Source organism: Haemaphysalis longicornis, unplaced genomic scaffold (genome assembly GCF_048455015.1).
Source record: "Haemaphysalis longicornis isolate Haplotype H1 unplaced genomic scaffold, Haemaphysalis longicornis Haplotype H1 scaffold_1, whole genome shotgun sequence".
Classification (NCBI taxonomy): domain Eukaryota; kingdom Metazoa; phylum Arthropoda; class Arachnida; order Ixodida; family Ixodidae; genus Haemaphysalis; species Haemaphysalis longicornis.
Genome location: NW_027526203.1, coordinates 155,510,171 through 155,537,325, shown reverse-complemented (window position 1 = coordinate 155,537,325; position 27,155 = coordinate 155,510,171). Strand labels below are relative to the sequence as shown.

The window sequence follows — 27,155 nt, the reverse complement described above, 5'->3', positions numbered from 1 at the left end:
GCCACAGGAATATACCAATAGATCAGCCAAGGTCCATCGGTTGCTCGTTAGATTTTCACGGCGATTTCGTGTCAAGAAAATAAAACTGCTGAGGAATATGACGCGCAAAAAAAACTTCCCAGCAATGACATATTATACATACCCATGTGTCGGAGTGGCGAATGCAACCATAAAAGCAACCTCCGCGCGGCATGCCTTCCGTCTTACTGAAACATCGCAGAACCTAGCAAAGTTGACACTAACTACTTAGCATCTCATCAATAATTAAGCGGTACAAGAAAGCTTTGAACAAACATTGATAACATTTCAGCAATCAGAACTCGATGTGCGATGTCCAGAAAGTCTGGAGGTAGGGCTCTCGCTGCGAACTTCGTCGGCCGTGATATTGTGCGAGCACTTTTCTCCGTGGGCCCAACAATTGCATCTCCGGTGCTTCTATTTTGAAGAAATATCCTCGATACGAACCAACAATCTCAGCAAAATGTGATTATTCTCCCTGCACGCCGTTTCATACATCATACATGATGATTGCATATTTCGCTTGGTTTTGCGTCCCTCGCAGTTGTGTCTCGTGCATGCTCCAGTGAACGAGGTCCTCGGTCTGTCGCAAGACTTGCAGTTCGACATAGGCATCTCACTACTGGGCGAGTGCCCGGAGCTCACCCTCGGACGCAGTGTCGCGGTGCCCGACTCGGAAATCACCATGCTTGAGGACACGAGCGTTGCGGAAATTCGGAGTGCCTGCGAGCAGTATCCGAATATTCAGCAGATAAACGTGAGTTATTGTCAAGTTGTTTCTCTAGAATAAAATTCTCTGCTCCTTTTTTTACCTCTCGCGTCTAATCCTTTAGCACTAACACGCAAGCATTTGATATGACGGAATGTAGGCAGGTGTCCTCCTTAGCTCTTTGTTTCTGAACACCATTATTTTCAGAAACTAGGTTATCAGGAGACGTCGTTCAGAAATGCATCTGGCGTTATCCACTGGCCTTATCGACAAGATCACACGACCGTACAGTGACAGTTCACATCACTCCGCAAGTTAGGACGTGGGTTAAAGTAGAGGTGGCGTTTGATGTCCTTAGGTCGCCTAATTACGCTGACAGCGCCTTTCTACGTGGCGGCGGCCATCCAGTTCAGGTGTTGAAACGGAAATTTGCGTCATTCCGCGCGTCTGTGGAGACTGCGGACGACCCTCATAAGCGTTGTTCTTGCGCAGAAGTATAAATCATTAAGCCCACGGCGGGAGAGCGGTTGAGCAAGAAGTAAGAAGGGCGAATTAGGCACTGCATGGATGTACTGTGAGCACAAATAAGCTAAACTGCATGCTGTGGTTCGTGGTACTACAATTTCTCATTGTTTATCTGGCGCTTCCGGAATCGTCGTCATACGATTGCGCCTTTGATCTGCTGGGTTAGAACGATATGCTTCAGCCGGCCTTGAGTATGTCTGACTAAACGCTCATTGGCAGCTAGGGAATAAGCGAGCGTCACCGGCGATGTGCGACTTCCCGCGCCGCTCAATTTAGGTTTCGCGCGCGTACGCCTTTTTTTTATGATTGCACCCACAGTTTGACATGCTTAAACAAAGATGTAGCGGCGAAAGGAAACAATCCGTTGGGGACAGCGAACAGGGGAGAGCCACCTACGCAATCACAATGACGAGATGGGTGCGAAAGAGTAAGAGAGCAAGGTTAAAGCTGGACGGTCTGCATAGAGTTTCTCAGTAAGTATACTAGAGAGGAAACTGCGTCGTGTAATCCATGTCGGCTTGGGGGTTATGGCCGTATGGTAAGATCAGTGCTGCTGACTTGGCATGTCTATCAGATTCTTGAGCGTCTTCTTCGAGTTGCTTTCTTCACTATGCAATGCTATGTCTACGAGGTAGCCGCCCCGGCCGAAACTCGCTTTGCTTCTCTCGCTTCGTTTGGAAACTCGAAATTCGCTCGATTACTTCATGCCAAGACAGCTGTGCTTCATTGTAAGCAAACGGGAGGACTAGCGCCGGCGAGCGACTATCAGTACAAATTTACGTAAGTACAAACCCATAAGTAGACACGTTAGTTCGTGGTAAGAAGAGTCCACTTCCCGGTTTTTTTGCAGTAGGAGTACATATAATAGCACCCGCACATTTCGACTGAGCGGGTAATTTGCCGCTGCGAAAGTTGTAGCAGACGGACTGTCACGAAAACACGAACGGAAACACCACGAAGGCGAGGTGCTCGTTTTCTAGGTATACGCGCATAAAACGTTTCTGAGCTTTTCAAACAATTTATTATTTGAAATGTTTGCAAAATACGATTCTTTAAAGGGGCCCTGAAAGGCGTTTTGAGCACACTAAATGAACTAGCGCAATCGTTAGATTGGGCCGTGAACGTCAGCTGTGCCAAGTATTACTCTTTTAGGTGCAGCGGACAGCTCACACTTTTGTTGCTAAGTTTGTCGCCCTTTTCTCACCCTTCCCTGCGTGTTTTTGGACGCCGCCATCCTCACATGTCTACGTCATCGATTCCCAGATGTTCGTCATGAGGTAGACATCCGCTATTGGGCGACTTTTTCACGCACTTCCGGCAAAGAGATGTGTCGTCTGCTCAGGGTCGGCTCGCCGGCTGATCTGCCAGCGGAGTGCCGGAGTGCTTGGACATTTTAGGAGAAACGAAACAAGTGTAAACAAACGCTTAACCGTTTGCATTGAAGGACGGCCATAACACGACATCGATATTATCTTACGTGAGTACGTACCATAAAGAAAGCGTCGAAGTCCCGTGGCACTTCTTTCGTGCAAACGCAGAGAACACCCTGAGCCGAATGCCCGGGTTCGACGCATACATTTTATTCAACTTCAAAACAACCCAGAAATGCGTTTCGAACAAACACAACGTCACAACATGCGTTGCAAGTCTGAACCGCGATTGACAGATGATCGGTTGCTTCCTCCTGCCCGTCGTAAATTCGGCACTCACCTCGCGCCCGGTTTGCGGGGACGAACAGCAAGTCACTTAACTCTGGTGTGCAAGCCGAGAAGACTTTTAGCCAGGCACACTGCACATTCCCCATGCGAGGTTGAGTCGTACGTCACTCGAGAAAGATAATCCAAACCATGGGAAGCACTATCCACCCGCAGAAGTACAACGTCGCATTTCATCGCGAAACGAACGCGTCCACAACACACGAGGCGATGCACACACACACACACACACACACACACACACACACACACACACACACACACACACACACACACACACACACACACACACACACACACACACACACACACACACACACACACACACACACACACACACACACACACACACACACACACACACACACACACACACACACACACACACACACACACAGCTTCGGTCGCTGCTTTGGCTTGTAGCTGCAAGCTTCGTTCGGACAGTCAGCGATGTTACGACGATACAGAGCTGCGTGAAGGCGACGTGCGAACCACTTGACGTATTTAAAAATACAGGGGCAAAGAACTCGGTTCATCGGAAGCAAAAAAATTACACCATCTCCCCGAAGGGAACTATGTGGCGATGCAAAGCGTGCCGCAGCGGCTTCGCTTTCTCGCAGTGTGGGATCCGCTGCTCGACGCTGGCGTTTCGAAGCGGCTTCACTTTCTCGAAGTTTGGCATCCGCTGCTCGACGTCGACGTTTCGAAGCGGCGTCGCGTTGCCGAACGCCATCTGGATCAGCTGCTCGGCGTCGACGTTTGCGTTCTGCATCTCGAGCTCTCCTCTGCGCAGCCTTGTCTTCAGAGGTGCTCGCGGTTCTGGGAGTGAGCTGGCTGGCGCTGGTAGAAGGTGTGCCAGCCAGTTCGCTGACAGAATTGTTGGCATCCATTCAGTTCATCGGACAAGCAGCAACTGGGGGAGCGGCGCGCGGAGAGGAGGAGAGAAGGAGCAGCGCGCGCGCTATCGCACAGCTGCTGGGGGAGAGGGGGAGAGGAAGAGCAGCGGGCGCGCTATCGCACAGCTGGCGTGGAGAGAGGGAGAGGAGGAGAGCGGCGTTATCGCACAGCTGGTGGGGAGAGGGGGAGAGGTGCGGACGGACGCCGACGGACATAGCCCCGAGCAAGAGATGGTTTGCATTTAAAAATCTTTCCTCCATCTCGCGCTACTTGCCGCCATGTTGCGGCCTCACGTACGCACGCTATTTTGCTGCGAATAGAGAGTTTTAGTACAGCCAGAGCCCTTCAATGCTTCTCTGGTCATGAAACTCCCGACCAAGTTTCGTACGGGGACAAAAGCTACCGCGAGTGGCGCCACCGCAGATCGGAGGGCATCGGGCGGCCGCCGCTGCTCTGTAGCTAGACCGGCAGGCAGGAACGCAGTAGCTGCATGCACGGAGCGTGGCTGCATGCCTGTTCGCACCACATTTTTTCGCCACTCACGAAATGACGAGTCCATTTGAGCGGCCCACGACACGTAAAGCGAAAGCGCACTGCTAATAAGTCGGCGAGCGTCTGTTTTATCTTACTGCGTGGTCCGTTTCCTGCCAAACGCGCTCTGACCACGCACCCGGCTGCCCTCCGATCAACACCAGCGGCGCGGCGCGGCAGCATACGAAGCTCTCCCATAGCGTGACGGCGGAGTTTCATAAAGGCATTGAAGGACTCTGGTACAGCGTTTGTTGCCTTTGCATACGCTAAACGCTAAATTTTTGCGTCCCGCTACGTAAACACCGTGAGGGGAGTTTTAGTAGAGAAGTGCAAACAAACGCTTTCCCGTCAGTGTTGAATGCAACACATGGGTGCAGCTTGTCAGAACACGGGTGTTCGCTGCTCGAGTGCGGCGCTGGTTTGCTCTGCGCCTTCCCGTTCATCGCCAGTGATAAACCGACCCGATCCGGCGCGTTTTTGCACGGGTTCTGTGTCGGTTTAAAATGTCTGTTTCACATGCCGCCGGTAGGAATTACCACTGCCGCAAAATAAGACCCGGCACCAGCGGGGCCACATCTGAGACGGCTTTTTGGATAAACAGTGCGCGGTGCATCAAAGGGAACGAGCGCACGATTCTCCCCGTGCGGCTGCGAGTTTGCCGCCGAAAAGAATTCACGTGCCGCCGATAGCAACTGCAGCAGCGTACACCGCGAAAGGGCAAGGCCAGGCCGCACACATGTGGCCAGGTCTTTCGTTCGCTTTTCCAGCCTTGAGCGGAGTGCGGGATCCATGTCCATGGTGTCAACAAAGATGAAAAGACCGAAAGAGCTTGCCCGTAGCAGACGGCAGTCTGAGGAGGGCAATAGCGGAAATACGTCACCGCTGAGGAGCGCAGCATCATGGGAGGGAAGGCGCGCGCGCCGACTACAGCGAAGAAAAACTTGAAAGGAGGAGTAAATACGGCGCGACGATAATGCGCGGTTTTTGATTTACGATTTCTCGGCTAATACTCATCGCTTTAACAAAATTCTTGCAGGAGGAGATTGCTAATACATTGCTTTATTTGGTTACATGTACATCCATGCATCGGCGGAAGGTATTTCAGGACCCCTTTAATGAGTTTCTTCTAGAATTTTACATTATCGTTAGGCCACAGAATAGTAGCGCGCGTACTGGCAGATTCTCAGTAAATAAAAACATTTTTTTTATTTCTTTCACTCTAAAACAGCGTGTTTTATTTATAATTATATAATTACACACTCTTATTCACGTTTCTTGTGGCATTGTATTTGAATTTACAGCCACTAAAACTTTTAAACCTAAGCCAATGATGAAACTAAGGCGAGCGCACGGTATAATGGCGGCCCATGACGACACAGACGGCCTTGATGTGAGCCGCATAGACGCTAGCGCCAGATTCCTCTCTAGTATACAGAGTAAGAAACTCTATGGCAATCTCGCTCCACCGGGACATTTTTTTTTTTTTCTGTGGCGCAGTCGGCGCTCCTGTTTATATCTTACTCCGCTTGCGGGGCTACCTGCTCGCTGTAAGCGGTCTGGATACGGCCGGGCCGCTTCCACTGCAGCTGGCGGCGCTGGCTCGGGCTGTGACGTAACAGGGCGGGCTGTTTGGGTTTCCTCAAAGTAGAAAATTGCAACCAGTAAATGCAATGTGCTGCATGGCACCACCCCCGTTCTCGGCGGTGTTCATTTATCCGCGAAATTGGGGATGCGAGGCTGCCCGCTCGGCGGAGCACCCACTTTTAGCCACTGCGGAAACTGCCAATTTTTTTCAAAGACAACCTTTCCAGCTATTTCCGCACGTTCGGCGCGAAAGAAAGGTTTCAAAGAACCGGTATAAAACAGGGAAAATCGCTCTGTTCACGAGAATTCAATTTTGAACACCTTGCCATTAACTGAATAACGGTTGGCGGCCGTTCCGGGTTAGAAAAGGCACACCGCCGTGCACACCGCACGAGCTGCGGCTGAGGCGCGTCGGCGTTTCCTGGTAAAAGTGCGCCAGGCGCATATTGACATCACAGAAAAAGTGCTTGAACCGGTGTGGGTTCGATTTACCTTCTTGCGTCGACTGCGCTCTGCCCAAACAACGTGCCCCAAGCTTAAGATTCGAACAAAGTGTTTGAACCCGCGCCTGTAGGATGTACCTTTTTTTGCTGACCATGCATTACATTTACAAGTGGCGCAACCAGTCATTCGGATCTGGAGCAACTGGGCTCCGGTAGTGTGAATGTCCAATAGAAACTTTTTTATCCAAGTTGCTGTTGGCACCTGCTACGAATCAGCTGATGATGATGATGATGATGATTGCTATTGGTTTCCCCTTTGTAGCCGGGTGATGACATACCATCTTACCAAAAATGACCAATATATGTTTTGTACTCTGGTTTAATACTATAGCTGCTTAGGGCAGTCACAATGAAAAAGCTTATTAGGCACAAAATACTTTTCTGTTACATGTGGTAACTGTCCTAGGCAATATTCCCCTCTCTGCTTTTCGTCCACCAGCATTCTAATCTTCTTTTCGTCGACTCGACAGCCTTGAAGTTAACTTCCTCTGTGCTACCCTCAAATCCTAGGGCTTCTGTAAGCCGAATATTTCCCTCATGTAGATTTGGATGGATACCCTCACATTCTAACACCATGTGCCGCATAGTTTCTGTTTCTTTTCCGCAGACCACGCATGCCCCATCATTTTGTGAATACTTCCCCACAAAACTCTTAGTTCGTAAGCAGCCTGCTCTAGCCTCAAAAAGGAAAGCACTGCCCTGGGAATTATCGTAGAAATTTTCCTTTCTGGTGTTCATCTTCTCAGCCCTGTACATCTCCAACGACGTTTTAGCTTCCATTTTTTCTCTCCATTTATTCGTTTCAATCTGCCTTGCCTCTTTTTTGGTTACCTTGTCTGTTTTGGGTTCTCCACTGTGTGGGCTAACGTACGGGATAGTAGAGGACCCCGGCTAGCTTTGCTAGAGAACGCTACGCGCCGTACACTAGCCCTGCGGAATCCGAAGACTCACGCACGGGTTCGAGTACTCACATGCGGTAGACAGGCTCCGGCAATCCAAAGTAAGGCTTTATTGCCTGGCAGATACAGTGCATACACCAGACAACACGACTATCGCTCGCGGGGAGACAGTGGCTCCTGTCGCTCGCTCAAGCCGCTGGGCTCAGACCTCGATATCCGTCATCACGGCCGCGGGAGCAGGGGAGGCATCCCGAGGCGACCGATCAGGGCAGAATCTCTCGGCAGAGTCCGTGGAGCCAACTGGGTTCACCGTCATCGGGGCATTCGGCGTAGGTACAGCCGAGCCAACCGACTCCGACCAAATCGCCCAGTCGACTCCCCGCCGGAGCGCTCGTTCGTCCCGCAGGTCAGCTCGGAGGGGAGAGGAGATCTTCCCCAGGTCGGGGAGAGGGTGGCGCTAAGGAAGGTGACAAACTGGTCCTCCTTCCCTCGCGCCCTCGCGCACACGTTCGCGGCAAGCCGGTTCGGCGCGTCGCGCGGGGTCATGAAGAGGACACGACCTACGTGACGCGCCGGCTACCCAAAATGGCGGCTCCCAGCTCGCGGAAACATGTGCAGGCGAGGCGTAGGGGAACACGGGCCCCCACAATCCCCCCCTCCTCAAGACCGAGCCTGCACCGCTTGGACAACCGCTGCCGAGCAAAAGTACAACACACCCCGAAATTAACAGCACTCGCCCCCGGTCAACAAAGGTCCGCAAAGTTCCTAACAGTTCTCCCATCTCGAAGCAGCACCACACCACACGCACAGTCCACGACACACCTTCAGTCCAGCGCGTCTTTGTAGTCACCGGAGGTGGGGCAGCCCAGGAACAGTAGGTCAAGGCAGCAGATGTAAACAGCAGGCGAGAGCGGCAGGTGTAAACCGCAGGCCGAGGCAGCAGGCGGGCCGACGTCTCATCAGACGGGAGGGGCCTCTTAAGCCAGTCGTTCGTCCGGCAAGGCCACCAGCTTCCGCCGCAGAGACGGCCGCCATGGTTGTGAGGGCACAAGAAGAGCCAGTCGACACGGGGTCGTGGCCTCGACAGTGTGCAGGCCGGGCCCGCCAGGGACCAGCCCAGAAGAGCAGCTTTTGGAGTGCTCGTGTGCTGCCAGTGAAGCGCCCGTGGCAGGTGCCTTGGAGAGGCGCCAGGTGTGCCTGCTCAGGAGGCCGCATCTCGATCGTCGCTGGACTGCGCCAAGCGGGCTGCGGCCTGGGGACGGGGCCTGGGCTGCCGGGGATGGTAGGCACCAGCAGCTTCCGGAACCGGCGGCGTGTGGTGTGGCTGCGGGCGACATGACCAGACCGGGGGCAAACGCCAGGGGGGACGTGCTGCAGAAACAAGTCGGGAGTAACAGCAAAACAACGCCCAACTTCCCTGCTGCTGCTTTCCGAGTGGGAAAGCAAAACAGTGTACTCGGGCCAGGCTAGGGCCAAAAAAAAAAAGGAACCCTAACACTGGTGCAGCGGTTGGATAACCCGGAATTTCGTGTGCTCAGGGCAGAAGGCCGCCCCGGTATCACACACTACATTCGAGGTTATCAAGCGAAGTCACGGTGTGGCAGAACTTAAAATGTAAGCCTTTGGCCCCACTCGTGACCGGCCGCCCGCGAGTCGCATAAAGAGCTCAAAAACCGCTCTTCGCCGACTGCGCGGGATAACCACCTTGAAGGGGTCAGAGGCCTCCTTTGATGGGATGTATATCAGCAGAAGTTCCCCTTAGGTTGAGCAGAAACGTAACCTACAAAAAAGAAAACAGCAAAAAACGAACAAAGCAAAACTATCAAACAAATAAACGCGCCTGCAGCAATACGAACTGCTTTTAGCGGACGCCACGGCGGCCGCGCCGCCCCCCTCCTCAGACTTTCGGCTCTTCCTGGCCTGTCAATGATTCGGGTTCACAAATATTTACAACTTGGTGCCGACAGCAATACCAGCTGTTACCGGACACCCGGTGGCCGCGCCACCTCGCTCCATCTCAGAGCACGGCTCTTCCCTGAGCCCAACAAAAACAACAACGAAAAACAATATATCCCTATAATATACAGGCTATTTACAAAACGGATAGTTTTAAGGAACTCTTCGCTGCTGAACGCCGTACCGGAATTGTAGGCAGGGGCTACTGCCGGCATGGGCGGTAAGGGGGGGTTGCCCGGGATTCGGCGCGGGGTGGCAGCCGTCCCTTCGGGGCTCCCTTTGTTACGCTGCGCGATGGGAGGGTGCGTGGGGCGCCGCGAGATGCGGTGAGCGCCCGCGCGAGCTCTCGGAAGCGCAAGGCGCGCTCGTCGAGCTACCGTCGCGGCGGCGGCTGCGCGGGTGGGAGACATGGCTTCCCCGCCCGCTCGCGCGGCCTCCGGAGTGCAAAGCGTCTCCGGCAGCGTTGCGTTTTTGCCGCGCGCGCGCGAGATATTCGGAGCGGAGCGCGCTTCCGATACCTCGGCCAGCTTTGCAAACGGGAGCAGGGCTGCATGAACGCCTTGCCTATACCCGCCGTTGGCAATGTCAATCACAATGCCTGTACGAGCCAGAAAATCACGGCCGAGAATTACAGGCACTGTGAGGCCCGGGAGATGTACGAATCTGTGGCGTCGCACTCGTTTCTCCCATCGGACCACCAACCTCGCCGAGCCGCCTGAGTTGGCTTTCCCACTCGTTAGGTGTAAAGTGATGTCGCAAGCTCGCAATCAGATAGCTCTCCGATGCAAATGAGCGAGGACATCACCGCCGAACAGCGTCGCAGACGCTCCGCTGTCCAGCAACGCCGCAAACTTTCGACCAGCGATCGTAAGGGCCATGAAAGGCGCTAGTGCGTTGGGGCTTTTCACCCTGCACGCCATCGGGATTAGGGGCTCAGGCTCACCACCTAATGTAGCCATAGCCGTCGGCGACGAAGTGCTCACCGACGGCGGCTGGCGTTTCCCGAATTGCGCTGCCTTTCCGGCGCCGGGCAGGGAGCGGTGCACGCGCGGGCATAGTGGCCCGTTGCGCGGCACTTGTAGCAGACGGTGCCGCGATGCGACTGCGCAGCCGGAGGCCGCTGTCCGCGCAACGCTGGCTGGTTCCCTTGGCTTGCCACACGGGCGTAGCGGTTGGGTTCCGAGTGCGCTACTGCTCCCTGACTGTCGCGCTGCGCGTTCGGTCCCCTCGAGCTTTCCACACGGGCGTAGCTGTTGGGTTCCTCATGCGCGTTTTGTCCCCGGCCGTAGCCGTGCTGCGGCATGCCTTGCTGGGCGTCAGAACGCGCCCGCATGGCGTACGAGTACGGGTCGAGCGCGCGCTCCGACACATCGCGCGGCTCTATTTCCGTGCTCTCCGCGTACGCTGCTGTTGCCGCGGCGCGCGGCATGGGCGGTGGGGACGCACCCTGCCATGCGCACCTTGGCTCCAGCGTGGCGTGGGCTGGGGGAGGCGGCCGATAGCTGCGAGCAGCTAGAATATCGGCTTGGATGCGTTTTGCTTCGCTGGCCAGTTCATTGAGGTTGGCAAACTGACTGCCTCGAAGGTACGCTGCAAAAGTTGGGTGGGCTTGTCTCGTCACCCTCTCAACCTTTTCCGCCTCCGACGCCATGGGCTTTGCAAGCAAAAACAACTCCTGCATTGCCCTGACGTATTCGAGCAGAGACTCATCTCGGTGTTGAGTTCGCATCTCTAGCTCGTTCAACATGCGGCGCTCGTAATCTGGGGGCAGGAATTCGCTGCGAAAGAGCGCTTCAAATTCTCCCATCGTACGAGCGTCGCGCCCCACCAGCCGGTACCACCGTGCAGCCTGGGCGGTCAGCGATATAGGCAGAACACGTCCTATAATCACGCTGTCGTCCATACCCGACGCCTCCTGATAGCGGTGCAGCGCCTCGAGGTACTCCGTAGTGTCCGTAGCACTCATGCGGTCAGAGTAACCGCCGTACTCGGGTATTCTGAGGCTACCGAGCGAGCTGTTAGGCCTGACGCTCGGTTGTGCGCGCACCGCGTTGATCAGGGCTTGTGCGAGATCGACTGCTGCCGAAGGCAGGGGTGGTTCCTCGCGAGACAACGCTGGCGTAAGGCAGGCGACGTGCGCCCTAGCCGTAACCGCTTGCGAGGTCTGCGTGGTGGGGTACGTTCGTGGCGCAAACGCGTCGGCGAACGATGCGACCGCCGCACCGCTAGAGCCGTGAGGCTCGTACACGGCGGGGTCGGGTGCGCTAGAGCTGCGGCGCAGCTCCTCCTTTGCAAACATATCCGCTGGGCTGCTACGACCAAGGCCCGGAGGGCATGATCTCGTTGCAGCCCGTGGTGACGGCAGGTGGTCGCAAGAAGCGTTCCGCCCGCCGACACCGTGCGGCACGCCGGCAGGAGTGGGATGATAGCTTCCGTGACTCCCGCGCGGCGCTTTGGTTGCCTGCTAGGATAGCGCCGCCTGGGCCCCAGAGGGGCCTGGGCGTAGTGGTGGCGGCCGACAGGCGCGGGACTGGGTAATCATCCCTCGCGCTGTCGGAGTGCCTCCCGCCGGCAGAAGTGGGATGGCTCCCGTAACTCTCCTGCGCGGCGCGTCGGTTATCGGGGAGATCGGCGCCGCCTCGACAAAGCTCTGGCGTAAGCGCGGTGGCGGGCAGCAGCGGGTCGACAGTGGCGTCCCGCAAGCCGTTACCACAAGCAATCTCGTCCGACAACCAGACGTCAACTTCGGAATCAAGCAACGAGAAGCGGGGGTGCCGCCCTGTCATCGCAAAAAACCTTGGTTGGGCGCCAATGTGGGCTAACGTACGGGATAGCAGAGGACCCCGGCTAGCTTTGCTAGAGAACGCTACGCGCCGTACACTAGCCCTGCGGAATCCGAAGACTCACGCACGGGTTCGAGTACTCACATGCGGTAGACAGGCTCCGGCAATCCAAAGTAAGGCTTTATTGCCTGGCAGATACAGTGCATACACCAGACAACACGACTATCGCTCGCGGGGAGACAGTGGCTCCTGTCGCTCGCTCAAGCCGCTGGGCTCAGACCTCGATATCCGTCATCACGGCCGCGGGAGCAGGGGAGGCATCCCGAGGCGACCGATCAGGGCAGAATCTCTCGGCAGAGTCCGTGGAGCCAACTGGGTTCACCGTCATCGGGGCATTCGGCGTAGGTACAGCCGAGCCAACCGACTCCGACCAAATCGCCCAGTCGACTCCCCGCCGGAGCGCTCGTTCGTCCCGCAGGTCAGCTCGGAGGGGAGAGGAGATCTTCCCCAGGTCGGGGAGAGGGTGGCGCTAAGGAAGGTGACAAACTGGTCCTCCTTCCCTCGCGCCCTCGCGCACACGTTCGCGGCAAGCCGGTTCGGCGCGTCGCGCGGGGTCATGAAGAGGACACGACCTACGTGACGCGCCGGCTACCCAAAATGGCGGCTCCCAGCTCGCGGAAACATGTGCAGGCGAGGCGTAGGGGAACACGGGCCCCCACAACTGTTCTTTCCGTATTTCATCATTAGCCTTCTAGTCTTCCTTAACCACTGCGTGTCCACGCTTTTCAAGTATAGGTACCTTAAAACCTTAGCTTCCCACCTTCGTTGATCTATTGCTCTCAACCTCATCTCAAAACATATTTTACTCTGTGGTTCTCGAACTTCAAACGACGCCCAGCCCATATCTCCCTGTACTGCTTCGTCAGTTGTTTTTCCATGCGCGCCTAAGACCAAACGGCCTACCGTTTTCTGGTTCACTTCAAGGCCTGATAGAACGTATGATTTTAAGCAGAGTACAGCATTCGCAAATGTGAGACCCGGAACCATTACTCCTTTCCACATTCCTCTTGAAGCACAGCGCGCCGCTGTGCTTCAAGCTTCGTGCAGCGCTCTGCTGCGTTGTGGTGAAGCCTCCACTACGTGCGCCTTTCGAGTGGGCGCCTCTTTGTCAGTTACTCAGGCTTGCAGCGACAGCAAACGGATCCCAACACGCCGCAACGTGCATGGGAAAGGCCGGATCGTTGGCGCCTCGCTGCCTGCGTGATTCAAACTTCGGCAGTGGCCTACGCGGCCTACGCGGCACGCAGAGACTTGTCCGAAGGACCCGGACGCCGTTGCGGAGAAACTCCTCTCTCCCGTCTCTCGGACTCAGCGTGCGCCACCACTACGGACCCGTCACGAACTCTGGAAAGAGCGTTGTTTGTTCCTGTACCATGTCCTGCCGTGTGCAAAAACCTGAGGGAAGAATGCTTGTTTGACCTTTGGGCTTTGGGTATAAACAAAATTCCCCTAAGCACTGATGTTCATTCCTGTTGGAGCAGTGGATCAATGCTGTCACTCTGCTCGAGTCCTGTACTGTAACCTCGCCCGTCGGGGCATTGTTCTTGTATTGCTTTGGCTCATCTCTCTCCATGCAGTAAACCAGTGAAGTTTGCCTTCGACTTCTTGTCGTCATCTTCAAGGCAGCAACATTTGCTGGTCGCTCGCTTTACCACGCTACCCCATGCATGACGAAGAACACGGAGCTCGGCTCGGGTACGCCTTACCGTATGCAACACTCCAGTGCGGTGACCGCGAATCACCACGTTGATGGAACGCTTTTTTTTTGCATGTATCCACATTTCACCTGTAATTGGTCGTCGCGGTCATTCTATTGCTCAAGACAACCTTAAGCGTGAGCTAGCTCAGGAATTTCTTCTCATATCCCATACAGCTCCGCCAAAAGACGCGGAGATTGGCTGAGGATGCATGCAGAATATGAACGCGGTTCGTCAACATTCGAGCCTGTACGCAGCACGTGCTTATAACTCGTGCTGGATTATATGCCTATGTTCCTAAGAGACACTCCTCAAGAGTTAGGAAAACAGGCTATTAGACCGCAGTCGTTGTCGATTAATAAGTATATAGCTGACATACTACCTCCATTCTATACAATCGTTCAGCTACACAGAGAGTTTGAGCAGACAATTCGTTCTGTATGCAGTGTTTATATGGAGGGTGTAGGTGTAGCCAGATAGCACGCGCATACCTCAATCTTGACCCGCTTGCAATGCTGAACTACTGCAAAAGGTGGCGTGCCACAGGAGCTATCAACCACATTACTGCAAGGCCACTCTTTATAAGAAAATCCCACTGAGCCTCTTCTTTCCAGTTTAAAGAAGACGTTCTTTGGGTGAAAATGCATATCCCGGTGTCTGGCGGGGTGAACATACTTTCCAAGTTTTCCGTTCGTCAGAAATGCTAACAGTAACCATCTGTCCAATAGTGGCTGATGCTTCTTTTCATCTACGCAGCACCTCGCATTATAGCCTCCTCCATCCCCCCTGCACCCCCCCCCCCCCCCCCATTCTTTGCGGCCTTCTTGCTCATCTGTAACCAAATTTTTTCTAAACTAATCACACTCAGTTAAAAGAGGCTGCCGAATTGATCCACTTCCAAAAACAAAACATTTCGCTTTAAGGAACCGTTCTACTGAGTGTCGCAGTGTGTGCTCTGAACGAGTGAACGAGTCAGGTCGGAGCTCTACGTCGCCGGGCAACAACGAAAACTAGGGTAGGGACCGCAAGTCTCTAGGGCCAGATTCGGGGTGCTATTCCAGAAGGACCGAGATTGGGTGAAACTCGGAAGACACGAGCTGTAGTGACGCCTACATAAAATGATGATAATATCTCAAAACGGAGTTAAAAGCAAAAAATGCCAGTGTGTACTAGGTTGCGGAGCACGTTAAAGGTCCCCAGGCGGTGAAAATTAATCCGGAGCCCTCCACTACGGCGGGCGCCATCGCCTGCGCTGCGTCGGCGAGTTAAACCCTACAATCAATCAATCAAGGCGGAGCTCAAGTGCCTTAAAATGCGATTCATGCTATTTGCCGATTATTGAGGTGACGTAACCAGTCCAGGGCAGTGCGCTCTAAGGAGGCGCGGCTAGGCCGTCGCGCATTTTTCAGTGCGTTCTTTCGCTCCACTGCTGCACTGGTGGCTACTGGGGGCAAGCAAATCCAACTATCGCGCTTTATTTTATTAATCTGCATTTAATTACAAAGTTAATGTACTTTTTTATTTCAGGTGCTGATATGAGATTTTTGTTTGAAATGTGTCGTCCTAAGAAGCAGTTTCTGCCCATTTCTGGCGTTGGTAGCAGACAATGCAATCACGTAATTAGGGCCGATTCGCAAAAAAAAAAGAAAGCGGTTGATGGAAACGCGCCACATTCAAAATAATTGGTGCTTGGTGTTACGTTATCGAAACCCTCCGTCGATACAAAATTTCTTAGGAGCACGTGACTTGAAGGCGAGAGCTTGGCGGCGATACTTATTAACAACTGATACATTCTACTTGCAATATGCGTTTTAGTTAGCGCAACGCTAAATTTTTGCTGCCTGGTATGTTGGCAGTGTAAGGAGACATTTATAACTGTGCTTTGTTGCCTTTGTGCAGCCAAACATTAATGCTCACTGCGCCGTTTGATGAACCAAATAGAAAGCGCAAATTCATGCTTTCTACGGCATTTGTTGAATGTAGTGCGAAGGCGCTCGTAAATATGGGCAGACGTATTTAAAAACTTTCACGAGCACCCATGCTTGTGCAATCAAAGGCCTTCTCGTTAGTATTCAACGCAATACGCGCATAGCATAATGCGAATATCCTCTTGAGCGCGTTTGATATTGAAAGCGTATTCGTATTATATTATGCGCCTACTGCGTTGAATACTAACAAGAAGGCCTTTCGTTGCACAAGCATGGATGCAGGCGTTAGCATCCATCCCATAACATATACCATAATACGAATATCCTCCTATGCATGCTTTATACTGAAAGCAACGAATCCCCGGCGCACCAAGAGACCGGGTTTGACGCATACAAGTTATTCAACTCCAAAACTATCGGTGATGTCCTTCAAACGAGCCTAACGTGAAAGCATGCGCTGCGTGTGCAAGGCGCAAGATTAGCAGACGATCAATGGCCTCGAACCCCTCATAAAGGTAACACTCACCTGCTGAGATTTCTGTAGTTAGGGAACAAGCCACTTCACCCTGGCGCAAAAAGCTGGTGGCCGCGCAGACTGTACCCACCCGATTCAGAATTGGATCGTAACTAAAGAAAACGAATTCAGAACATGGCAAACACACTTCACCCTCAGAATCACAACCTCGCATTCCATTATGAAGCGAACCCCTCCACAGCCCACACAGCTTCAGTGTCGGCTTGTGCAGGAGGGAGTATTGTTCAAGCCCCGGCCGCGGCGGCCGCTTTTCTGATGGAGGCGAAAAGCAAAAACGCCCGTGTGTACGAGATTTCGGCGCACGTTAAAGATCCCCAGGTGGTCTAAATTAATCCGGAGCCCTCCACTACGGCGCGCCACATCGCCTGCGTTGCGTCGGCGCGTTAAACCCCACAATCAGAATCAGAGTATTGTTCAAGCAGCCATCCATGTCACAACGGTTCACACTCCACTAGAGCAACGTGCGAACCCTGCGACGGGTTCGAAAGAGAGTGTACTAGAAACACAAAAATTTTAGTTCGAAGCACTTAAGCGTCCGCTACTGCGGTTTGGCGGCCTTGTCGACATCGTAACCGAGCGAACGAAGGAAACACCCAACACAGAAGAAAAACGGAGGAGGAAATTGTGGCGAAAATGTGGTGGGGAGGGCCAGAAGCCCAGCACGCGCTGTGTAATGCATGTACATAGGGTATTCGGCGTCCTCCTCGTTTCTCCTTTCTCTTGCAATAAAGCAATCCTCTCTCTCCTCCTCGTTGCATGGCTCATCCGAACCACGTGACATTTGGCGGGGGGTTCAAACACGGTTTACAACATCATGCTTGGCGACGGGGGAACCCTGCGTTCGTTATGCGCCGTGACCGGGTAGACTGCAGTTTGCGCTGCGCGAAAATTTCGCCGGTACGTGTATTTCGTGTCTCCTTCATCTACGTCGCTTTAGAGCACTTTTCTTATGTCCAGTGATTGCTACTGTTATACGCGCTCTAGTTTTAGGGGCTATTAGGTTCGGGCTCCCGTGGGGAAAAATCAGACGTCTAGTGCTTTAGTTGCCTGATAACGTGTCTCCCCTTAGCGGTGCATTTTGATTACTCTATTTGATTAAATATTTCAGCTTAGATTAATTTTATCGTCGTAACATGTATGTCCAACAGTAAGAGAAGGTTTGTTAAGGCTTAGATAGGGATGTCTGTAGCCGTTTTTCTGCGGTGTGGATATTAGGGTGCCCATCTGCTTTGTCTATGCCTGAGTGAGTCGGTGATAAGGTGCACTATATGTTAGAATAGCCGACCGTTTTTTTCGGACTCCGAAAATTCGGACTTGCTGGATATTCCGAACTTCCCCAAGGAATCGCCAGTTTTCCTATAGGAGTAATGTATATGAAGAACGGATATTTCGGACAAAAATAAAGGCAGAAGTTCGATTTTTCGGACAAAATTTTCCGCGGCAGAGCCACGGTGCGACTCCAGGACGACGCCATTTTGAATACTATGCCGCGTAACAAAGTTTTATCTTGGAGGCCATAATTTTACATGTCATCTGCGCTGGAAGCAGTCTGCAAAGCCTGAAACGGGTGGTACGTGGCCATTTTTTTTTTTTTTTTTAGAAATCACCCTTTTTAGGCACCAGGTGACGCTGACTATAGCCAACGTCATCATCAGTTTTCCCCTGTGCTGCGCGTCGTCGTGCATGTTGTTCTTTCACTTGATCGGTTGCCAGGTGATTGTGGTTCACGCGGTTCACCCCATCATCTGTTCACTGCGCGTACCATCACAAAGATTGTCATGTTTACTAAGAGAATGTGACGCTTGCAGAGATGCAAGCAGACGTTCTCAAACAAAGGAGGAATTTAAAGCAAGGAACCATTCGCGACTCCTTCAGTCATATTTAGATTGAATAAACTTCGTTTTTGCGGCTCGTGGATTTTTGGACTGCTCCTTTATTGGGACTATTTTTCGTTCCCCTCCAGGTACGAAAAATCGGTCGGCTACTGCATTCGGCTTGTGATCAGAGCCTGCACGTCCGCTTCTTTTATGCTGTGGCGGTGGTTGGTTATCCTTGGGATAATGCGGGTTATCAAATTAACTTGCTTTTTGAGTAGCGCCAAGGGTTACGTGACCTTCGCGTTTGTTTGCGCGTGCAGTCCTAGCAACCGTAGCCTGCATACTCTCCTAACGACAGTGACCGTGATGTCTGGCGGCGGGTTGGTTTTTCCCCTGCGTGTTCTTACTATGAGTAATTGCAATTTTCGTGCCGGCCCGTTAGTTACCGAGCCCTTCCATAATCCTGGGTTGTGTTCGCTACTGCATGTAAGGCGCCAGAAAGCGGCATTTTGTTTTGTATGATGCCACTTACCGTCCACAGAACAGCGGGAACGGGACGAGCGAGATACGTGCCCCCAACGTACACTCAGAGATTTGCTTGAAGAGCGTGCGTTCGTTTGCGCTTGGTAAACGCAGAACTGAGTTTTCGCACGGGGCCTACGCCGTGCGAAGGAAGCAAAGTAATAAAGTACGCTGTTTGCGTAGGTGCGCGTATACACGCAATAGTTAACCGCTTTGATGATTCGGCGAAGTGTACCGTTATGTGTGCGGGTCACAACAGACAAAATTTTGGTTCCAGCAAGTCATACACAATATTTATATGCAAAATAGCGAAGCAGTGTAAGCATTCGTTCAAGTGTATTCCCCAGTGTTTCACAGCGTTTTAAAGCCAGTGTTTTGCTTTCTTTGCAGCTGACGACAACGTCGACGGCGGTCATCGCCTGCCTCAGTAGCTTTTTCAATCTGACACGTCTCTCAGTGACATACTTTGCGGATCGCCCGTGCCCCTTTGATGGGTACATAACACATCTGCGCACGGTCCCCTTCCTGACGGATTTGGCACTATCCCACTTTGATGACGTGAGCTTTGCAATCATCGCCAAGACATTTGTGGCCCTCAAAAACCTCACGATCATTGCATGCAGCGTGCGGAACGAGTCCATTCCTCCAGATGGATTAAACAGTCTGAAGTCGCTTCAGCTCAGCACTTTCATCCCTCCTGACACCTTCCGAACTATCTTCGCCGCAGCAGGCTCTCTGAGTGAATTGTACCTTAGTTCAGGAATAACTGTCGCAGCATTTCTCGCGTCCGAGAGTCAGCCGTGGAAGACTCTAAAGCGTTTGCAGCGACTGACACTGGCCACAAGAGCGCCACTGAAGCGATTGGGCGTGGATCCTGAACATTTGCATGCAGCAATACGATCAATGCCGGAGCTTAAGAGGCTGAGCACCGATAGCTACGATATTCGCCTTTTTGTCGGCAACTACTATCCGCAGGTGAGCTTGGCCTGGTTGACCTGCACTGTTTGCGCGGCCGACTTTCCGAAGCTCAGCGCATTCCAGGAGCGGTTTTGGGAAGCTGTGCAACCTAAAGCGAAGAAGGCTTCACTTTTGGAGTTGCTTTTTTAGCGACCACTGCATGGCCTACTTGGATCAACCAGCCCACCCAAACATTCAAGTAAAAAGTGCTGCCCGTGTTAGAACGAGGTGTTGGCCGATGTAACTGAACCGGAGTTGAATGATGCGAACAACTCTGCTCACGGGAATAAAATAAATAAATAAATTGACCCATGTTCATCAATGAGCGCCTGGGCCAGAGCTCAAGAGGTGTCTTGGTGAGGTAGTGTTTTGCTGTGCTGGTGTTTTGTGTCGCCTTTCGTGAGGTTGAGCAATATCCACAATCTAACACGAACAGTCGGGAATACGCCTCTATTCAGAGTTGTTTCCGCATCACATGTGGCAATAATGTCTTAAATATTCTACACTTGAGCCTACTGTCCTCAGCTGATAGGGTTTTCTATGCGTTTTTCTAATGCGAGAATCGGAGAAAACTTTCTCGTCGCAATTAAATTACGGGTCCGAGACAGAAGCAGGGAGCACCAAAAATGTCAACAAGACATATACAATACAACCAACGGCATATTCCTAGAAATGTCTGTGTTTAATCAACATTATTGCATGCTCTTGTTTTCTCTACTTCGATATCTAATTGCGGCCCCCTTTCAATGCAGATATCTGCCCAGTATACATACTGAGTGTTTTCAGCGTGTGATGCACTCTTACGGCCCGCGCTGATGACCACTATCCCAGTTCAGTTGCTCCGTCGAAACCAACGACCTCAAAAGATATTACGCACTCCCAAGTCACCAGATGCCTCAATTTCTTTAATCCACAAGGCATAAACACAAATGCACAGCCGCACTTCTCAACAACTCTTTGTTTTATTTTGTTGCCGTCATGTTAACCCAAACATGTTGTACTTGCGACAGAAAAGTTGTCTACTGCCCGGCTACAGCTCTTACAAAGAGGCAAGGTAAGCGAGGCGAAAATGCGGAACTAATCAAGAGTATTCTTTCTGTCAATTTGCTTTTCAATTTCACGGCATCGTCTGGAACTCTGAGGTGCTATCAGTCACTTGCGGCAAATATTAATCGTTATATATCGTCCACCAACAAATATTTGGGGATTTTTCTTTCTTTCCTTAAAGGGGCACTGACACAAAAATTTTGCATCTTGTTTTTTTTTTTTGTTGCGATAAGTAGCTAGTGACCTACTTATAACCTGTAGAAACCTCATTTGCCTCAGCGTGCGACGGTTGTTTAATTAGAGGCATTTTTAATGCGGCCAGTCGCAGTTTCGGTTTCAGCGAGTGCCACGAAACCATGGATTTTGTGTGCACAAAGCTGACCACGTGACCGTCGGAGGGATATCACAGAGCAGAGCCGCCGTAACACTGTCGAATCCGCATATACGGCAGTTTCTGCGAATTCCCCCACGTACTGATCTCGTGAGGCGCTTAATTAAAAAATTCCCGCGCCTTCCCGCGAGGGGAACACGAGTAAATGCAGAGCATTGGGGCCTCAGTACTGATTGAAGGCAGTGTTGCTTCCATCGCTTCTTCCGTGGTGCTGGAGTAGCAGACACGAGTAAACGTGGGCACGAGCGTCAACCAAGGAAGGAAGGAGCAACGCAGTGACTGAAACACGAGCGACCGCTAGCCGCTATATTTGCAGCGCGCGCAGTAGAGGGAGAGCAGTATGGGGGGGGGGGGGGGAGAGCGCGCATGCGCAAGCAGCGCGCGCCCTTCCAAGCCCCACCACGCTGCTATCACGCACCTGTTACGCCGAGACCGCGACGGAGCGAACGGGCTGACTACGACGCATGCGCGCGCCAGCTGCTATTGAGAGAGAGGAGGGAAGGAGAGGCGCACCTGCTGCGGACGCGGAACTGTTGACACCGTCCGACGCAGGAACAGGCGAGGCTAAGAAATGCTCTGCATTTAAAATACCCCGTGACGGCGCTCCCGCGCGCATTGTAAAGCAGCGTCCCCAAACAAGCTGATTGAAAGCAACTGCTTCGCCTGCCACCCGTCCGAAAAGACAGCGCATGACTTTGATAATGGCATGCATGGAAGGAGGAGCAACAGCAAGATTGGCGGGGTGCGTGTGCAGATAAGGCACAAACTCCGTCGCGATTTCTTCTTTCTTTTGTTTATTTCATTCTGGCTAACTCAGAGGCAGCTTGTTTGAGGGCATTGCTTTACGATGCGCGCGGAGGCGCCGTCACGTGGTATTTTTCATATTTCGCGGGTTTTCTTTATCAGGCAGAATAAACGAGTACGCAATTAGTTGGTCGCTGAAAATACCGCAGTTAGATGCCTTTCGTGGGCACCTACAGGTGCCTCATTGACACTTTAGTGATTAGGGCAGTACTTCTGGAGTTCGATAATTAATTACAACTAATTAGTAAAGTCTCATTAACGAAAAAAATACTGTCCGCTCCATCACAGTACTGCAAACATTATGCACTAGGTTTTCTTCGAGTAACGCCATTGCTCTTTTTATAAATCTTGGTGCATGATAGCTGGGACACCCTGTATATACACATGTGTATACATACATACATACATACATACATACATACATACATACATACATACATACATACATACATACATACATACATACATACATACATACATACATACATACATACATACATACATACATACATACATACATACATACATACATACATACATACATACATACATACATACATACATACATACATACATACATACATACATACATACATACATACATACATACATACATACATACATACATACATACATACATACATACATACATACATACATACATACATACATACATACATACATACATACATACATACATACATACATACATACATACATACATACATACATACATACATACATACATACATACAGTGTACAGAGCAAAGTGTGGATGTAGGTCAAAAATACTACCGCCAGGTGGTTGTTTGCAACCGACATTTGCTCAGTGTTTCGACAGTTGCTGCTTTATGTCTCAGAGAAGTACAAACTAAAACGAAAGTTGGGGTTTTCGCTCTCCAATTGCCGCGTGCTTCGGTTACAAATACTCAGAAATATCATGTCAGTGCGTGTTCAATAATAGTGCATGTCTGCAGCAGCAGGGACATAAAGAACGAGTGCGGTCGTAATCTATGCACCGGGATCCGAACGAGCGTATCAGCTTTCAGGCCATGCAGCCAGCTTCTGATGGAGTGATGGCGCGGCGAGAAGCTTGATGGCAACAGGGCTGTAGGGAAACTCGTGAGTGCTGCAAAAGTGCGCAGTAAACGCATATGAGGGTGGTCGTAGCACACGCGCCGTATGCAATATAGCCCCCAGCTGGAACGACGCACAGTGCCAGGCTCGGAAATTGTCTTGTACGTACGTCTGCTGACGGCGCCGTTCTCTTTGTCCACGGACGGCCTTCTGCGTCGCCGCCACCAGGCGAGGCCTTCAGCGAGAGGGCCGAACTTTCGTGCATTTTACGGTCCCTCCGGGGTTGATAACATTGGCTGAACAACGAAAGTAATCCTTTCCTCTTTGCAGGCACACCGAGCAGCGCCTTAGGGACGTCCGAAGAGAAAAGAGGGCACCTACTCGGCGCCCCATGAATGTCGTCCTTTATCTGCTGTCGTCAAACGTCCGCCACTTTATGACCCTTTATGAAATCACATCCACTGGTCGTTTTGCAGGCCCATGGGCTACCCAACCGAGTGGGTACGAGTGAATGAGCGAGCGAGAATGCGAGCCGGGGGGCGTAAAGAATGGGCTTGCCGTCCGGCCCTCTCGCAAACGCGTATACGCATCGATACCGCGGCGGCTGGCGCTATAAATGAGCACGGGCGACCATAGTACCGCAGGCCATCGTAGCCCCAATATGACGCCAGCGACCGCATGCCTATAAAGCTCCTTCCTTGGGTACGAGCATAATGATCAGCGGAAAGCGCTGTTCTTCTCGGCGGTCAGTGTTTTTGCGTCATTCTGAGGCCATCGCTAGCGTTCCTGGACGGTATTTCTCTTTTTTGCTGCTGTGTAAATGTAGCAGAGGCAAGCACTTGGGAAGCACAATTGCGGGGAAGAAGAACGTCTGCGTTCTGTCTTCATCAGCCACGATATTGTTTTTTCGAGAGCCACTACAGGGGCCTTTAAAGAAACGTACAGTAAAGCACCATGTCGAGCAACGTTTATGATGTCCAGCGATGAAAAAAAAAACATTTCATAAACAAACGTTGATTCATTAAGCGAACAAGCGTTTGTAAGGGCCTCCCAGGCTTTTTCTGAATGCGCGCATCGCGTTGCAACGTGCCTGCAGCATACATGGCGCTAAGTTGGAATTCATACCTCTACAGAAAACTTCTCCGCGCGAATACTTTGTGTAATACAGGAATCTGGGAGAGAGTTGGGAAAGGGGATACAGAAAACAGAAAGGATACCTCCCACTCGTACCCTAATAGTTTAGACAAGACTTGCAATACGAGCATGCATGTATGTATGTATGTATGTATGTATGTATGTATGTATGTATGTATGTATGTATGTATATATATATATATATATATACCCGCTTCTGTATATATATGTATATATATATACCCGCTTATGACAAGCTGCATATATATGTATATATATATGCATATATACCCGCTTATATATACCCGCTTATGACAAGCTGTAGACGTTCGCGTCACGCCCCGGGGGTTGAAAAGAGGTCCCCTTCTCCCCGTGCAGTCTGAGTGGCGCTGGCTACCACCCTCAAGCGTCAGATACAGTTGTAGTATATATAAATACCCCAGAAAGTGAAGCGGAACACAGTCGCCCAGATAGCCGAATTGGTAAGGCATTCGAGATCTAATCGAAAGGCGTGGGTTCGGTCCCCACTCTGGGCGCGTGTTTTTCTTTCTTTCTTTCTCACGTAATTAACAATAATAAATAATAATGTAACGTCACTACTAACGGTAAAAAATATTCTAACCATTCCCCTATGCCTTCTTTGGCGTTGTAGACTGCGGGCATTTCTTCCTGTATTTCTAACGAGCCCCTCATTTACAAACCCTATATATATATATATATATATATATATATATATATATATAAATATATATATATATATATATATATATATATATATATATATATATATATATATATATATATATATATATATATATATATATATATATATATATATATATATATATATATATATATATATATTGGCCAACTTTCGAACCAAGGAAGCTAGACAAAATATTCCAACTAGAAAGTTATAGAGCGGTGTGCAAAACCTCATAATTAACACTTTATATCATTATATCCATTAAGTATTAGTCGTTTTCAGCGTATTAAGATGCCCGCTCAATATGAAAAAAACTCCCACCTCCCCTCGCGGGAACCCCTGTGTAGATGCGACGCATAGGCGGAGCGGCGAAGGGAACGCGTTGTATAGCGCGCATAACGTTGAGGGGACTGCGTAAGCTGGTCCCAGTCGATGACGACGTTGGCGTACTTGTAAAGCGGCGTGGACTAGGTGTTTGAGCCAAGCGTGGATGTTGCTTCGCCGGAGAACGGCACACCGGTTATATGCGCAGCGCGCCCGAAGGAGAGGAAACCGCGGAAGAGAGAGTACTGCACATGCGCCGGCCCCAGCGCGTCTGCCGCGGCTATGACGCAACGTGCCGCGGCTATGACGCAACACAATCCAACACAATCCACTTTAATCCAATGCAATCCAAATCCAATCCAACCGAATCCAAGCCAAGCCAATCCAATCCAAGCCAATCCAATCAAATCAAATCAAATAAAATCAAATCCAATGCCCCTCGCGAGAGAGTGTTCGTTATCGGAGAGGAGAGGGGGTGAGCGGCGGAGAGCGGCGGAGAGCGCAGCTCGCGCGGCGAGGAGAATGGCAGAGGGGTGGACAACGCCGACAACGACGACGACGCCGGAGGGACAAGGCGAGTGAATCAGATGCTCTGCGTCTAAAAAGCGACCGTGGATGTGACGCAGGCGCTGCGAGTGCAAATGCTACCGCGGCTAAAGAACGACGCGCGACGCTCGAGACGGTGGGTGGCAAGACGCGCGCTGGGAGCAGCCGGCCGGTCTGCCTACAGTTCCACCTGCAGATGTGTTTGGCTTAGCACTGCGGCGGATATTCGAGTGCCGCTCTCGTAAGAGGTGCAGATGACAATTTTTAATGCAACCCGCCATCGCATCATTAACTCCTTTCTCATGTAAGCCACCATGGTCGGGACTTGGGGACAACTTCGTGCAGCGGTAACAAGCTATCACTCGAGCTACCTGTGCCGGCCTGGGCCACTTCGCGGCCGTGGCCGCCGCCTGCACAGCGATCGTGCGGCTAGCTCAGTGGGCTTTTCGTGCCTCCGGCGCGTTTTCGCATCCAATGGTAATAAACAGTAATAGAAACAGAGTGCCTGGAATCGCTGTAGAACTTTGGTCGCTGCCAGCTGCCCCATGAGCTGACGAAATCACGGCGCCTCCGCCGCCAACGATCGGGTCGTTCGTTCTCGAGAGCAGAAGCTCCGCCCTCCGGCCCTCCGATTGGAGCGGCGAGCCGGACGAGCCGGCGAAAAGCGCCGGCAGTGCGGAAGCGGCAAACACAAACTCGTGACGTGTTTGGATGTTGTTTATTTACACGATATCTTCGGGATGTCGATTGCGCGTGGTCCTCTGCTGGCAGGTCGGTTGCGTTTCGCACACTTTAAAATTGATTTTAAATATGTTCTAGGCTGTATTCGCCGCTGATATTTTGCAGATGATGTATATGTGTTCCCACCAATCTATCTCCGAAGTTATCTCGCCTTCAAAATTTTGTGTCAGTGCCCCTTTAAACATATACTTCGATTAGCGTACTTTAATAAACTAAAATCGGCAATTAGGGCTAACCTAACTATTCACATGTTTTACAGCAGTACTCAAAGGCTCATAGCTTTCACTGCTGCTCGTATCAAATATTCTAAAAGCTGATTTGTGAACCCAAACCCACGCGCCTTACACTTGAAGCTGAGACTGTTTACGATCTATCTAGTGCACAAGCTGATGTAACAGGAACGAAATCCTGAGTAATTGAGACCAAGGTTAGCGGTCATCGGCCACCATTTTATAGGAGCGCCCCTATTATCGGTTTCAGGTAATAAACGCTGGCAAATCAAGGTATACATAGTTCTGAAGAAAGAAAGGAATTAGCTCTAGCTTTTTGGTTGGCGGACGATGTATGACCATGAACATGTGGCCGTATGCGACTGATTAGTTTTAGTTTTTTTTCCAAGAACGACAGAACAGTGGAATTTACTGCTGGGTGAGATCAGGAGCGCATCGATAAATCAATTTCAGCTTTTTCTTGAAAGTCGCGCTTAATCAATAGTTCCTTGCTTTGTTGTGTTGGTATGTGGGCCCCGT

The 27,155-nt window shown here is 51.4% G+C and overlaps 1 protein-coding gene across 3 annotated transcripts in view; it reads left to right on the top strand.

Moving 5' to 3' along the window:
- LOC144138294 (uncharacterized) overlaps window positions 1-19,940 on the top strand; it is a 90,070-nt gene extending 70,130 nt beyond the window's left edge. For 2 of the 3 annotated variants that reach the window (XM_077670509.1, XM_077670501.1), the window contains exons 4-5: window positions 563-775; window positions 19,070-19,940. In XM_077670509.1, coding sequence (XP_077526635.1) covers window positions 563-775; window positions 19,070-19,786 — 930 coding nt within the window. In that variant the 3' untranslated portion in view covers window positions 19,787-19,940. The remainder of the gene's footprint in view (window positions 1-562; window positions 776-19,069) is intronic. The other variant, XM_077670518.1, reaches the window with a different exon arrangement.
- The last annotated feature ends 7,215 nt before the right edge of the window (window positions 19,941-27,155 follow it).